The sequence below is a fragment of the Mirounga angustirostris genome, unplaced genomic scaffold (genome assembly GCF_029215605.1).
Source record: "Mirounga angustirostris isolate CCGP_5_RB_7025 unplaced genomic scaffold, mMirAng1.0.hap1 SCAF_16, whole genome shotgun sequence".
Classification (NCBI taxonomy): Eukaryota; Metazoa; Chordata; class Mammalia; order Carnivora; family Phocidae; genus Mirounga; species Mirounga angustirostris.
Genome location: NW_026991724.1, coordinates 56,011,965 through 56,026,512, shown reverse-complemented (window position 1 = coordinate 56,026,512; position 14,548 = coordinate 56,011,965). Strand labels below are relative to the sequence as shown.

Sequence of the window (14,548 nt, the reverse complement as noted above, 5' to 3'; positions counted from 1 at the left end):
AAATTTCCCTACTACTTACAGCCCATTGACAAGTCCTTGAAACAGGAAGAGTGACATTCCTCTAGGGACTCAACTGCCTTGATGTTAATACTTTGCTAAGGGCAAAAGGCAATCCTAGCCTGAACCCTCCCAACCCCCACCAGGATCCTGTAAGTCTACTTTAACATACAAGAATTCCTTTGGAAACTTCCTTTTTCTCTAAACCCACCAAGCTATGTGTTGGCAACCATTCCCCAAGCAGATGGCCCACCGATGTACATTGGAAGGGTCTCATGACTAAGGTTTTATTAGATGGTAATAAATGACCTTTTCGCAACAACCACTACCCCCTCAAGGTCCTAGAAACCTTACTTCCAAAATTCCTTAGAGATTTATGCTATCACAAACCCCCTCCAACTTGAAAGTGTATTATGGGCCACTCCTCATGACCCCAGTGCAGTTCTTTCTGCCCACGGGTCCTGTCCCCAGGCTTTAATAAAATCACCTTTTGCACCAAAGACGTCTCAAGAATTCTTTCTTGGCTATTGGCTTCGAACCCTAACGTTCTTTCCTACATCAATACCAGAGATTCACTTCTTACATCCTAAAGATTTGCCTGCCTGGAGGGACAAACTATTGTTTGGCATACATTTCATCTTTCTTCTCCTTTGAAATATAAGTCCCCTCTTTTGAAATTCTAAATCCTACCTCCTTCTTCTTAAGTCACAGTGACATGTAAGCTTCAATCACCTGTCTTTGACCCTCATGTCTTTCAGGTTCCCATAATTAAGAAATTGTTTTCTCTTGTGAAACTGTCTTACATCATTTTAATTACTAGACTGGCCAAAGAGTTGAGAATGGAGGAAGAAAAGCAAGTTTTCCTCTCCTAACATTCATTCTGTTGTATAAACTGACCTCCCTGCTTCATATCCAGAATTGAACGTGAAGACAGAGTTGGGGATAAAGAGGAACAGTAGTTTTATTGCTTTGCCAGCAAAGGACGCTGCAGCAGGTCAGGGTCTTCAAAACTGCAAGGCCACCGAGAGGAAGGGGCTAGGGTTTTGTGGGGAAATGCAGGATCTAGCCCGTTTCCACAGGAACTGTGTCTGTGCGTCCAGCCCTGTTCATCACGTTGTCAGGGTGGAAGAAGGTTCCTGACACAAAGAGCTGAGAAGTGAGGAGAAGAGGTTTGTGGAGGAGAAGAGAAAGGTTACTTATTTTGAAATGGCGTCTTGCTGAACCATTAATCTAGCCGCTTTTTTCTTTGTTCGTTAAACTTGATGCTTTTCAGTGGTTTTCATTTCAGTCACCAGGACAACTGTTGTAAGAAGACTTTATATTTTACGGGGAGAAACCACTCAATATATTCTAGAATGGGTAAAATAAAAAGGATAATATCAAATTTTCCTGAGAATGTTGAGAATTAGAATTCTCATATATCGCTGATGGGAAGGTAAAAAGCACGTTCGCTTTGGAAAACTGTGTGGCAGTTACTTATGAAGATAAACATTTACATACTGAAAGGGAGCATTTTGTCACCCTAAAATATGTTTCTTTGGCCTAAGCATTATTTTAGGCTGGTTATTTTATTTAAAATTTTTTTTTTCTTAAAAGATTTTATTTATTTATTTGACAGAGAGAGACACAGCGAGAGAAGGAACACAAGCAGGGGGAGTGGGGGAGGGAGAAGCAGGCTTCCCGCTGAGCAGGGAGCCCCAGGCGGGGCTCGATTCCAGGGCCCTGCGATCCTGATCCAAGCCAAAGGCAGACGCTTAACTACTGAGCCACCCAGGTGCTCGTAGGCTGGTTATTTTAAATAAAAGGCAGATAAAGGAAAAGCTCTCAAATCCTGTGTTTACTTTTGAAAGGGACATTTACATTTATTTATTTTTTAAAGAGCCAGGTTTTTGGGGTTTTTTTTTTAGATTTTATTTGACAGAGACACAGCGAGAGAGGGAACACAAGCAGGGGGAGTGGAGGACGGAGAAGTAGGCTTCCCGCCGAGCAGGGAGCCCGATATGGGGCTCAATCCCAGGACCCCGGGATCATGACCTGAGCCAAAGGCAGACGCTTAACGACTGAGCCACCCAGGCGCCCCGGGACATTTGCATTTATAAGGGAAAGCTCCATTTGTAAGGCGTCTCCCTCTGTGTAGCAGAAAGAGGGAGAATGTGTTAATCATCAGAAACTCTGATCAGTGGAGAAGGCATGGATTTAATCTGGACACAACCACATCCTTGGTTACCATGCTTTGCCTGGTCACCTCCCCAGTTACTTCCCAGTAGGATCACGTGTGGAGTTTCCAAAAGGATTATATCTGGTGGCTTCGCCCTCAGATTCTGTCCATTGATTTGGGTGGAAACAACAGTGTTGTGTTAATTAAGGGCTCCAGGTGATTTTCAGTGAAGCCAGGGGTAAGCACGAAGCCTTCAGGTTATTTTATGAGAGTTGAGAGCAGGCTTTGGCTCAAGGAGAGGTTAACAGGGTCTGCCACATGAGTCAGGGAGGCTTAGGTTCATGAAGCACAAGGTTCCTAGGCTGTAGCTGAATTTGTGGGTGGCTGTGGGAGGGGATTTCCTCCCCCCACCCCACCCCTGGAAAGCCATTAAGGAAAAGTCAGGGATTGGTCTCCAAGTAGGAGCTCAGAGTTTCTGAATAGCTCCTGATGCAAAGGACTAGGAAGCTGGGCCTTTTCTGCATTTCAAAGTCTTGCCTGCAGGTTAGCAGTTTCAGGTGGAGAAGCTCTGTTGGTGATTTTAAGGGGATTTTTCTCCTAATGAGGCTGTGATTTCTCCACAGACATCTTGTGAGAAGGAAAACTAGAGGTCGAGGTGAAAGAAGAAATGACCAGTTCTCAGGTAAGCCTGGTGTCCCGGGAGAGACTGTGTCATCTTTTTCTCCGTAGATTCCTTGCATTTAGAAATTTCAAATGTTATGGGGTGGCTGGGTATGGACACTGGGGAGGGTATGTGCTATGGTGAGCGCTGTGATTTGTGTAAGACTAATGAATCCCAGACCTGTAGCTCTGAAACAAATAATACATTATGTGTTAATAAAAAAAGAAAGAAATTGCAAATGTTGATTCCTCTAGTTTGATGTTTCTCCCTTATGTTTTCACCTATTTTTAAGATCTTTTCAGAAGTGATACTCAAGGTTAGGTCTTCAGAATATATCCCAGAGCCTTCTCGCCTGTGTCTCCAACCTGGCTTCCAATAGGGCATCAACAGTTGTCACTTTGGATTAAAGTCCTGCAAGTATTGGAAAATATTCCCTTGGTGGCAGATCCAGAGGGGAAGGCGTTGAGTCCAAGATTCCTGTTGTTGATGAGGTCCGGTGCTGGGAAATCAGGGAGGGAAAACATTTCTCATTTAGGTCCCGTCTGGATGCTTGATCAGCTCTATGTAGCCCAGGAGTAAGAAAATGCACCAATATACCATCCCAAATGGGTATGAGGTCCAGAATAACTGGGAAAGTTATATTCTAAAAAAAGGGGGTGGGAAAGTCTTGGTCTTTAGAATGTGAAAAAGATATTCTTTTCAAACACACTAGAGGTTCCCCCGGCTGTCTCAGTCGGCTAAGCTTGGACTGTTGATTTCAGCTCAGGTTGGGATCTCAGGGTCCTAGAACAGTATCCCGCTTCTGGTGCTGTGCTCAGAGGGGAGTCAGCTTGAGATTTCTTTCTCCCTCTCCTTCTGCCCCTGCCCATCTCCTCTAAAATAGAAAAAAGTCTTGGGCCCCAGGGTGGCTCGATCGGTTAAGAGTCTCCCTTCTGCCTTGAGCTCAGGTCTTGATCCCAGGGTTCTGGGATCCAGCCCCACACCGGCTCCCCGATGGACGGGGAGCCTGCTTCTCCCTCTCCTTCTCCCTGCCGCTCTGCCTCCTTGTGCTCTCTCTTTCACATAAAAAAATACAATCATTTTTAAAAAAATTTTATTTCTTTGTCAGAAAAAGAGTGAGAGCGAGCACAAGCAGGGGGAAGTGCAGGCAGAGGGTGAAGCAAGCTTCCTGCTGAGCAAGGATTCCCCATGCGGGGTGTGATCCCAGGACCTTGGGGTCATGGCCTGAGCCAAAGGCTGATGCCCAACTCACTGAGCCACCCAGGCGTTCCAATAAATACAATCTTTAAAAAGAACAAAATATAGATCTTTAAAAATCAAAATAAAAAAATGAAATAAACTAGCTATTACAGCACATGGACTCTGTGGTGTCTCAGCCAGTCAGATGGGAGCCCCAAACGTGGCTCAGTGATTGGGTGGAAGCCAGTCAAGCGGGCACGGAAAAGAATTCACCTAAGGCCGAGCAAAGGATATAAAAGTTTATGGAATACACTGCAAAAGAGCACCAGGCAGGAGAGCAGAGGATAGGCTGCAAGGAGCACTGGGTGGGGGGTTTTCTTTTTTTTAAAGATTTTATTTATTTGACAGAGAGAGATACAGCGAGAGAGGGAACACAAGCAGGGGGAGTGGGAGAGGGAGAAGCAGGCTTCCCGCGGAGCGGGGAGCCCGATGCGGGACTGGATCCCAGGACACTGGGATCATGACCTGAGCCAAAGGCAGACGCTTAATGACTGAGCCACCCACTCGCCCCCCAGGGTGGGGCGTTATGGCGACAGATGGAACTTTCCCTTTTTTGGTCTATGTCCCTGGTTGTCAGAATCCCATTGGTTAGTTAGGGCCTATGGCTACTGTGAGGTGGGTTGGGCCTGCCCAAACCCAGCCAAGGGGTCGCTGTGGGCCCTTTCTCCATCCCTTTGCTCAAGCCTGCTTGCCTAAAAGCAGCCTGTACAGAAACTGTAGGTGATTGGATTGTGTGTATATGTATATCCACTGTATTTTCATAATTAGATTTATATTCTGAATTACTGTTTTCAGACCACAAGAAATACCAGTGATGGTGTGTCCTTGATGTGCCTTAGGGACTGATACCAATTTCTTTCCGTGCAGCTGCTGTTAACTTCTTTTATTGGCTTGGTGGTCACTGCCAAATCCCTCCCCTGTAATGTTCATATTTTCCCTCTTGTCATTTGTAAGGAACATAATATACTGAGCAATATGCAGAAACTATCACATTTCAGATGTAAACTTCTTTGTTCTGAGTTTCTCGCTAGGAAACATTTTCATATTTGAGAGAGAGAGAGAGCGCGCGAGAGCACATGGGTGAGGAAAGGGGGAAGAGGGAGAAGCAGATTCCGCACTGAGTGGGGAGCCGAACTCAGGGCTCTATGCCAGGAGCCTGGGATCATGACCTGAGCTGAAGAGAGACCCTTAGCCAACTGAGCCATCTAGGTGCCCCTTGCTTGTAGTTTCTGATGAGGAGAACAAAGTCAAAAGAAGTGTGGACGAAATTAAATTTCCTTCAACTTCCAATCCGTTGATAAATACCTGAGATAGGCAGAGTATGACATTTCTCAGGAATTCACAACTGCCTCATGTTAATGTTTTGTTGGAAGCAAAAACAGCCTTAGCTGGACAATAGCCAGACCTCCAGGATCCTGTCATTCCTCTTGAACATAGGAAAATCCCTTTGGAAATGTCCTCTATCTACCACCAAATAGATGGTGGCCATCATCCTTCAAGCATATGGTCCACTGAAAAATACCTGAAGGTCTCATGACTAAAGTGTTACTAGTCAGTAAGTGACCTCCTCATAACACCAGCTAGGCCCTCATGGTCCTGGAAACTTGCTTCCAAATTCCTGAGAGCCTTGTGCTATCCCTCACCCCCTCCGCACTTGAAAGCATATAATCAGTCACTGCTCACAACTTCAGTTCAGCTCTTTCTACCGTCGGGTCCTCTCCCCGAACTTTAAGACTACATTTTTTGCACCACAGCTGCCTCAACAGTTCTTTCTCCATCATTCACTCCTGAACCCCAACATTTCCATCAGAAATGTCTCAAGAATTCTTTCTTCACCATTGGCTCCGCTCTCACATCCCAACAGTTTGCACCGACAAGGAGGGCGCTCTATCAACTCTATCAACTACACAGAGGTTGTGTAGTTGATAGAGTTGACTTCTCGGAGCGAAACTTTCCAGTCAGTCAGCCCTCCATCCCATAGGTTTTTCTTTGACTCCGCACTCACGTCACAGAGAAGGAAACGTCAGGTCTGGTTCTGGGTGGTGACATTAACTCCCTCTTTCATCTTAGGGACCATTGTGAACTCTGCCAGTGGCCACTTGGTAACTGTGGTATTTATTGCAGGGACTGCTGACATTCAGGGACGTGGCCATCGAATTCTCTCAGGAGGAGTGGGGATGCCTGAACCTCGTTCAGCGGGAATTGTACAGGGATGTGATGTTAGAGAACTATGGAAACCTTCTCTTCTTGGGTGAGGATGACTCCTTCCAAATTTCCTAAAGCCCACTCTGGGATTTCTTCCCTCCTGTGTAGACTGTCTCTTGGAAGATTCCTCTTTGAATGATTGGAATTCAGATCGAGGCAGAAAGGGAAATAAGTAGAGGTTTCTGATGTAGTGAAACACCTTCATGGTGTTTCCTTTTCAGCCTTAGCTTCCCCTTCCTCAAAGCAACATCATCACTTCCGTAGATGAGTGGCAATTCTAAACACTTAGCGGCATAGAATGGTACTGCTCACATCTTAAACTGACATTTCCAGTTCTTATGTCTACTACTTGGAAGTGGAGATTAGGATGTGAACATTGGAAATGCCTCCTGTGTGTGTGTGTGTGTGTGTGTGTGTGTTAAGATGTTACTTATTTATTTGACAGAGAAAGCGAGAGCAGGAACACAAGCAGGGGGAGTGGGAGAGGGAGAAGCAGGCTTCCCGCCGAGCAGGGAGCCCGATGTGGGACTCGATCCCAGGACCCTGGGATCATGACCTGCGCGGAAGGCTCAGCTTAACGACTGAGCCACCCAGGCGCTCCTCCTGTGTGCTCTAAAGGGACTGTTGGGCAACAGCTTTTGGGAAACCATTTTCTAGAATTCTACAATATCCTCTCTTCTGTACTGAACACAATCCTGATGGAAATTTAGAATCTACAGCAATACTCATTTTCCTTTTTCCTCATAAACAGGTCTGATTCTGTCAAAGCCAGACCTGATGATGTTTTTGGAGCAAGAGAAGCAGCTCTGGGATGTGAAGAGAAAGGAGACAGTAGCCTTTCATCCAGGTAGGTGGGAATGAATGAGGCAGATGACAGGGGAGGTCCAAAACTGAAGGAGGAAGGTAGGTGTGGTTTGAGTAGCTCTCCTTGAATGAAAATCAGTTGGAGACGCCCAGTTTTATTTCTCTCTCTCTCACAAAGAGACATCTGCTAGCCAACATTCTCATGCTCTTACATTCTCTAGGGATTCTCCTTCAGCTCCAGTGATGGTCCATCACATCCACAGGGAGGGCCAGGGGACTCTCCTGGGAGTGGGAGATCCTCCATAGCCTGAGAGCTTCTCCATAGCTGTGAGGGCCCTGGGAAAATCCTCCTATTTCTGAGGAACTCTATGCTAAGCCCTTGGTAAATTCTATTTTTCCTCATGGGAGAAGTAGGTCAGGGTAGTTGTATGCACATTGGGGTTTGGTGGAGAAATTCCGGGAATACTTGAGACAGATATCTAATGTTTTCTGGTTTATGCTTTCCAATGTCACGGAGGCTTTAATCTTAATCTTGTAAAATTGAGACTCAGTAACTTCATCAGATAACAAAGCACCTCCCTAAAATGAGAAAATGTACTCTTTTATTTCCCTTCAAAAGTTCATTCTTTTTCATATTAACTAATATAGAAGTTTCCACTCTATGAGTTCCATTCCTCAATGATGAAATAATGTAATGTCTCTATTTGTTTCCTAGATTTCCAACATAAATAATGCTATTGTGGAACTAGCACATTTAGAACTCAGAACTTGTAGCCTTAATAAAGTTTCAATGATTACCTTATTTTTTTTATTTTTATTTTTTAAAGATTTATTTATTTGACAGAGAGAGACACAGCGAGAGAGGGAACTCAAGCAGGGGGAGTGGGGGAGGGAGAAGCAGGCTCCCCGCGGAGCAGGGAGCCCGATGCGGGGCTCTATCCCAGGACCCTGGGATCATGACCTGGGCCGAAGGCAGACGCTTAACGACTGAGCCACCAGGCGCCCCTGATTACCTTATTTTTTAATAATCGCATCATTTTATAATTCTGTCTTATATGAAGTTCTTGTGACTTTCTCATGTGTCTTTTCACTTTCTAATTAGTTAATATGAGATTTTTAAAAGATTTTATTTATTAGTGCGAGACAGAGCGAGTGAGAGAGAATGAGCAGGGGAAAGGCAAAAGGAGAGGGAGAAGCAGACTCCCTGCTGAGCAGGGAGCCCAATGTGGGGCTGGATCCCAGAACCCTGAGTTCCTGACCTGAGCCGAAGGCAGACGCTTAACCAACTAAGCCACCCAGGCATCCCAAACCCCATATTTCAAAAGTCGTTTTGTTCAGTAATGTAATTTTACTTCATGGGAATTTAATGATTAGGATTTTCTTTTTCTTTTTTTTTAAAGATTTTATTTATTTATTTGACAGAGAGAGACACAGCGAGAGAGGGAACACAAGCAGGGGGAGTGGCAGAGGGAGAAGCAGGCTTCCCGCGGAGCAGGGAGCCTGATGCGGGGCTTGATCCCAGGAACTTAGTACCATGACCTGAGCTGAAGGCAGACGCTTAATGACTGAGCCACCCAGGCACCCTACATCTTTTAGTTGTGTCTTGCAATCATACCCTAGGTGTGTTGGCAAAGACAGGCAAAGAAGATTCTTGGCATAGAGTGATATGGGAAGAGGTGGAAGCAGTGGCCCTGAGTATTTATACTTAATGAATGACTGGGAAGGGGATGGGGGTAGTGAAGGGCAGGAAGGATGTTATGCTGGGCATAACCCAATACGGATAGTTACCCATAATGAAATCTATTTTATTTAACATTTTTTTTAATTTATTTTTAAAATTTTATTATGTTTTTCAGCATACATTACATCATTAGTTTTTGATATAGTGTTCCATATTCATTGGTTGTGTATAACACCCAATGCTCCATTCAATATGTGCCCTCTTTTAATACCCACCACCAGGCTAACCCATCCCCCCGCCCACCTCCCCTCTAAAACCCTCAGTTTGTTTCTCAGAATCCACAGTCTCTCATGGTTCGTCTCCCCCTCCGATTTCTCCCCTTCATTTTTCCCTTCCTACTATCTTCTTTTTCTTTTCTTTTTTTTTGACATATAATGTATTATTTGTTTCAGAGGTACAGGTCTGTGATTCATCAGTCTTACACAACTCACAGCACTCACCATAGCATATACCCTCCCCAGTGTCTATCACCCAGGCACCCCATCCCTCCCACCCCACACCACTCCAACAAACCTGTTTGTTTCCTGAGATTAAGAATTCCTCCTATCACTGAGATCATATGATACATGTCTTTCTCTGATTGACTTATTTCATGTAGCATAATACCCTCTACTTCCATCCATGTCGTGGCAAATGGCAAGATTTTGTTTTTTTTTGTTTTTTTTTGTTTTTTGTTTTTTTTTAACGGCTGCATAGTAGTCCATTGTATATCTATACCACATCTTTATCCATTCATCTACCCATAATGAAATCTTACTGCCAGAAGAGATCAAGGATATAAATCATTTGGGGGAAAACCCCACCTAAGTCACTTATATTCGTAGAACGATGTCTTTGAACCCAAGGACCCAAATCCACTTTTTAAAACATGAATTCTCTGGAAGGACATCTGGTAATCGTGGCGAGTCACCTAGTCCATACTGAAAGTAATCCTTCAAACCACTTTAAATAATTTATTTTTAGTTATTTGACAGAGCAAGACACAGTGAGAGAAGGAACACGGGCAGGGGGAGTGGGAGAGGGAGAAGCAGGCTTCCCGCTGAGGAGGGAGCCCGACGCGGGGCTGCATCCCAGGACCATGGGATCATGACCTGAGCCGAAGGCAGACGCTTATCGACTAAGCCATCCAGGCGCCCCAAGAACAGTCTTTATAAAGGCTAAAACATAAAGGACATAAATAATTGGTAAACTGTAATGGAAAACAAATCTAAATAACATCAGAGAATTCACAACAGAAGTGAAAACCACTTTTCAGACATGATTACTTTTCTTTTTTTTAAGATTTTATTTATTTGAGAGACAGCCCATGTGCGGGGGGAGGGGCAGAGGGAGAGGGAAAAGCAAACCACTCCCCTCCTGCTGAGCAGGGAGCCCAATGCATTGCTGGGTTGGATCCCTGGACCCTAAGATTATGACCTGAGCTGAAGGCAGGCACTTAACCAACTGGGCTACCTGGTCACCCCTCAGATGTGATTCTTAATCAGAATCTTTATTATAGAGAGAAAACACTAGATCAATTTACATTTTAGCTATGGACAATGTAGGAATGAGGGGAGCTAACCCCTCCACAGTTGAAAATTTCTGTGTATCTTTTGAGTCCCCAAAACAAAACCATACCTACTTTTTTTTTTTTTAAAGATGTTATTTATTTATTTTGACAGAGAGAGAGAGACAGTGAGAGAGGGAACACAAGCAGGGGGAGGGGCAGAGGGAGAAGCAGGCTTCCCGCCAAGCAGGGAGCCCATGTGGGACTTGATCCCAGGACCCTGAGATCATGACCTGAGCCGAAGGCAGACACTTAACGACTGAGCCACTCAGGCGCCCTAACCATACCTACTTTTGCATGGAAATAGCCTCTTGCTGACCAGAAGCCTTACCTAGATCGTGAACAGTCATCGCATTCTTTGTATGTGGTCTGTAATATATACCTTATTTTTATAATGAAGTAATTTGAGGAAATAAAATATTAAGGCAATCATAATGAAGAGAAAACACATTTACAGGAGTGCAGTGTATTTATCAAAACAAACTCATCTGTGTATATAAATGGACCCTTACTGATCAAAAGCATGTTAACTGTGTTTGTTAATATATCTGAAAGGATCCAGGCGGAGATGGTTAACTGTGTTTGTTAATATATCTGAAAGGATCCAGGCGGAGATGGATATCTAGAGATGGATAATTATTTTCAGTGTGTTTCTTTTTTTTTTTTTTTGACTATATTTGAGATTTTCTACATGCAAATGGATGTCAAAAGAAAGCCATAGTAGCAAAACTTTTATCAGATAAACTAGCCCTTTATCTTTTGGTATTGTGTATATCCTGCTTTGGTATCAGGGTAAGGCTGACCTCATAGAATGGTTTTGAGTGTATTTCTCTATTCCAGTATTTGTTTTTGTTTTTGTTTCTTTTAAAGATTTTATTTATTTGACAGAGAGACACAGCGAGAGAGGGAACACAAGCAGGGGGAGTGGGAGAGGGAGAAGCAGGCTCCCCGTGGAGCAAGGAGCCCGATGCGGGGCTCGATCTCAGGACCCTGGGATCATGACCTGAGCCGAAGGCAGACGCTTAACGACTGAGCCACCCAGGCACCCCTCTATTCCAGTATTTGTAAGATTTTTTTTTTTTGCTAAGATTTTGAAAAAGATTGTCATGAGTGATTTTTTTTTTTTTTAATATTTTATTTATTTATTTGACAGGGAGAGAGAGACAGCGAGAGAGGGAATACAAGCAGGGGGAGTGGGAGAGGGAGAAGCAGGCTTCCCGTGGAGCAGGGAGCCCGACGTGGGGCTCAATCCCAGGACTCTGGGATCATGACCCGAGCCGAAGGCAGACGCTTAACGACTGAGCCACCCAGGCGCCCCTCATGAGTGATTTTTTTTTTAAGATTTTATTTATTTGCGAGAGAGAGAATGAGAGACAGAGAGCATGAGAGGGAGGAGGGTTAGAGGGAGAAGCAGGCCCTCTGCTGAGCAGGGAGCCCAATGCGGGACTCGATCCTGGGACTCCAGGATCATGACCTGAGCCGAAGGCAGTTGCTTAACCAACTGAGCCACCCAGGCGCCCATGAGTGATTTTTTTTAAATGTTTGTTTCTTTTTCTTGTACTGAACCATGGCTGACCATCTAATGTCCAGGGGTACTACTTGACAACTGCTAACTGAACAAAGTCACTACAAATATAATGATAAGCCATAGCTACAGAATTCTCAAGGACTATTATTATAAAATTTATAAAATTTTACCCTATATGTTTCTCCTGTTCTTGTGAGCATAGAGAACACAAGCAGAGTTTCATGGTTTGGATATGCACAGAATGCGATGTGTTATATGAAGCTAAAGATAGATTTTGGAGTAACATAACTAGGAGGAAGCACAAAAATATTATAGATTCATAATAGGAATAGTTTTCCCTATATTGTATTGAATTTATGTTTCCTAAATCTCCTGTATCTTGGTTTGAGACTCTCCCCATGCAAATCGTCTCTTACATACCTGGTATTACTCCTGTAGGATCCACTCTGTGTTCCTTATCCCAGTGTTCATGAACTGTTGCTTACCTACCTTGATCAGAGATTTTAAGAATAGTTTCCATGGAATGACATGGTATTCAAAATTTAATTTAAATATGGGGGTAATTCTCTAGGGAGCATATTAAATTCCATGTAGTTTAATTGATACACTTCACTCTTTCCTTTGCTATTGGAGAAGTAAGATTTCTTTATTTACTGTTCTTTTCCCTTCTTGGAAGTGACATCATTCAAGTTGCTCAGTTTACTGTAACCGTTTGATTAGGTGAAAACCTGGAGACTTCATGAGTCTTTTTTTTTTTTTTTTAACATTTATTTGAAGGAAACAAAGATGGGACAGGGCTGGGTGCTGAGTAGATGTTCTAGCTTAGGAAGAAAGCAGTCTTCTATTAGGAGTGGTCGTGCATCCCAACATAAGAGATGGAACCTGTCTAGGTTTAAGCATGGGCATGAATTCTTCATGTGGGGAGAGGACCCCTGTCCAAGGCTATACTCCTGACTCTGAATCTAGAAAGATAAATGGTACTTGTTTTCTTTCTAAATCCTCTCCAGTTCTTCTGACTCCTCATCTCCATTCCAGTGATGTAGGCTTCACAGCTGACCTTCCCTCCTGTGTTATGGAAACCCCATTGTCACTGCTCTCCCCATCCCCACCTAAGCCAGACAGGGTCTTGCAGGGCTTTAGGAGTAGCTTGGAACTTTCTAATTCAATGGTAAATGGTTGATAACAGGATCACTTGAGGCCATATCTGAGAGACTATGGACTGTGAGAAACAAACTGAGGGTTCTATAGGGGAGGGGGCTGGGAGGATGGGTTAGCCTGATGATGGGTATTAAAGAGGGCACGTTCTGCATGGAGCACTGGGTGTTATACACAATGAATCATGGAACATTACATCAAAAACTAATGATGTAGTGAATGGTGATAACATAATAAAAAAAAAAAGCCTGTGTGCATTTGAAAATTGGAAGTATCTGTCTGATCCTAATTTTCATTGGAATACTGCAGAATTGCTCACTCTTGTTTCTATACCTTCTCCTTTACTGAAATGGAATGAAGGCAAGTTTGAGTGGTTTTATTCTCAGTCATCAGGATGTAGCCAACTGTTTGGCATTCCTTCTAGAGGTATCGTGGGACCTTGGTAGCTTCCGGTTTAAAACATTTGCGATCATTTTGGATGTAAACTTATTCTCCTATGAGCACAGAGGGCTAGACCTATATCCATTGACATCTATGGACTCCTGAGTGCTTTCCAAACCTATGCTGGCAACTCTGGTTAGCTGGCCGAGAGTCACCAAAATTTGGCAGGACTGAAGGGCATTCTCTGTTGCTGGGCAGTACCATAGGCGAGGCTCTGAGACTGCCCAGATTCACTGATCAGGCTCCCTGCTCATGCAGGGCAAGAGGTTATGCTCAATACTTGGTCAGTGCTACCGGCTTGGTTTTCTCCCCATAGTCCTATAAGAGAGGCTCTGTGGTTGTCCAGGGTCTTTGTTGAGGCTTCCTAGTGGGGCAGGAAGGGAAGCTATGCTCAGGAATGGGAAGTGACTTAGACCTTGCATACCTACCCAGACAGAGAACATAGAATTTTCTAGTTCAAACTATCAGCTGGACACCCAAGTCAGATTTGAAGAAGGATAAATAAAAGGAGGTCCAGAGAAGAGTGACTGGTCAAGTTTGTCATTCAGGGGTGGAGTTGGCTTGAAAGAAGGGTCAAGGGAGGGAAGGACTCCATGCTCACCTCTATCCTCTTCCCCCTGTGTAGGAACCTTTTGAAACTCTTCATCTGCTATTCAGGCCTGGAATTCTGTTTGAAGTATACAGTGTTAATGTTTGACATCAGTTGCCCACGTGTGAAATGTGGAAACTCAGACCCCACCCAAATATCCACATCAGAATATGAATTTTACCAAGATCTTCAGTTCATTGTCATACACATTAAGATTGAAGTACACCTCTAGCTCTCCTACACTTTTCCATTATTCTACTCCTGTCTTCATGTGTATAGGACATTATTTTGATAACTGCCTTGTTGTATGCCTTAAATCAGGAAATGTGCTCTTCATTTCCCAGATTATTTTGGGTACGGTTTATCCCGTGACGTCCATGTAAAATTAGGGTGCATTTTGATCTTTCTGCAAAAATGGCATTGGAATTTTGGTAGAGATTTCACTATTCTGTAGATCTCGGCAAGTTTATTGTGTTTCAAGTAT

At 43.9% G+C, this 14,548-nt stretch overlaps 1 protein-coding gene across 9 annotated transcripts in view; it reads left to right on the top strand.

The window, feature by feature from the left end:
• The window catches only part of LOC123856081 (zinc finger protein 420-like), a 111,394-nt gene that overhangs the window by 4,027 nt on the left and 92,819 nt on the right, over nt 1–14,548 (top strand). For all 9 annotated transcript variants that reach the window (XM_064581743.1, XM_054511599.2, XM_054511604.2 and 6 more), the window contains exons 2-4: nt 2,779–2,837; nt 6,180–6,306; nt 7,012–7,107. In XM_064581743.1, the coding sequence (XP_064437813.1) occupies nt 2,823–2,837; nt 6,180–6,306; nt 7,012–7,107 (238 nt within the window). In that variant the 5' untranslated portion in view covers nt 2,779–2,822. The remainder of the gene's footprint in view (nt 1–2,778; nt 2,838–6,179; nt 6,307–7,011; nt 7,108–14,548) is intronic.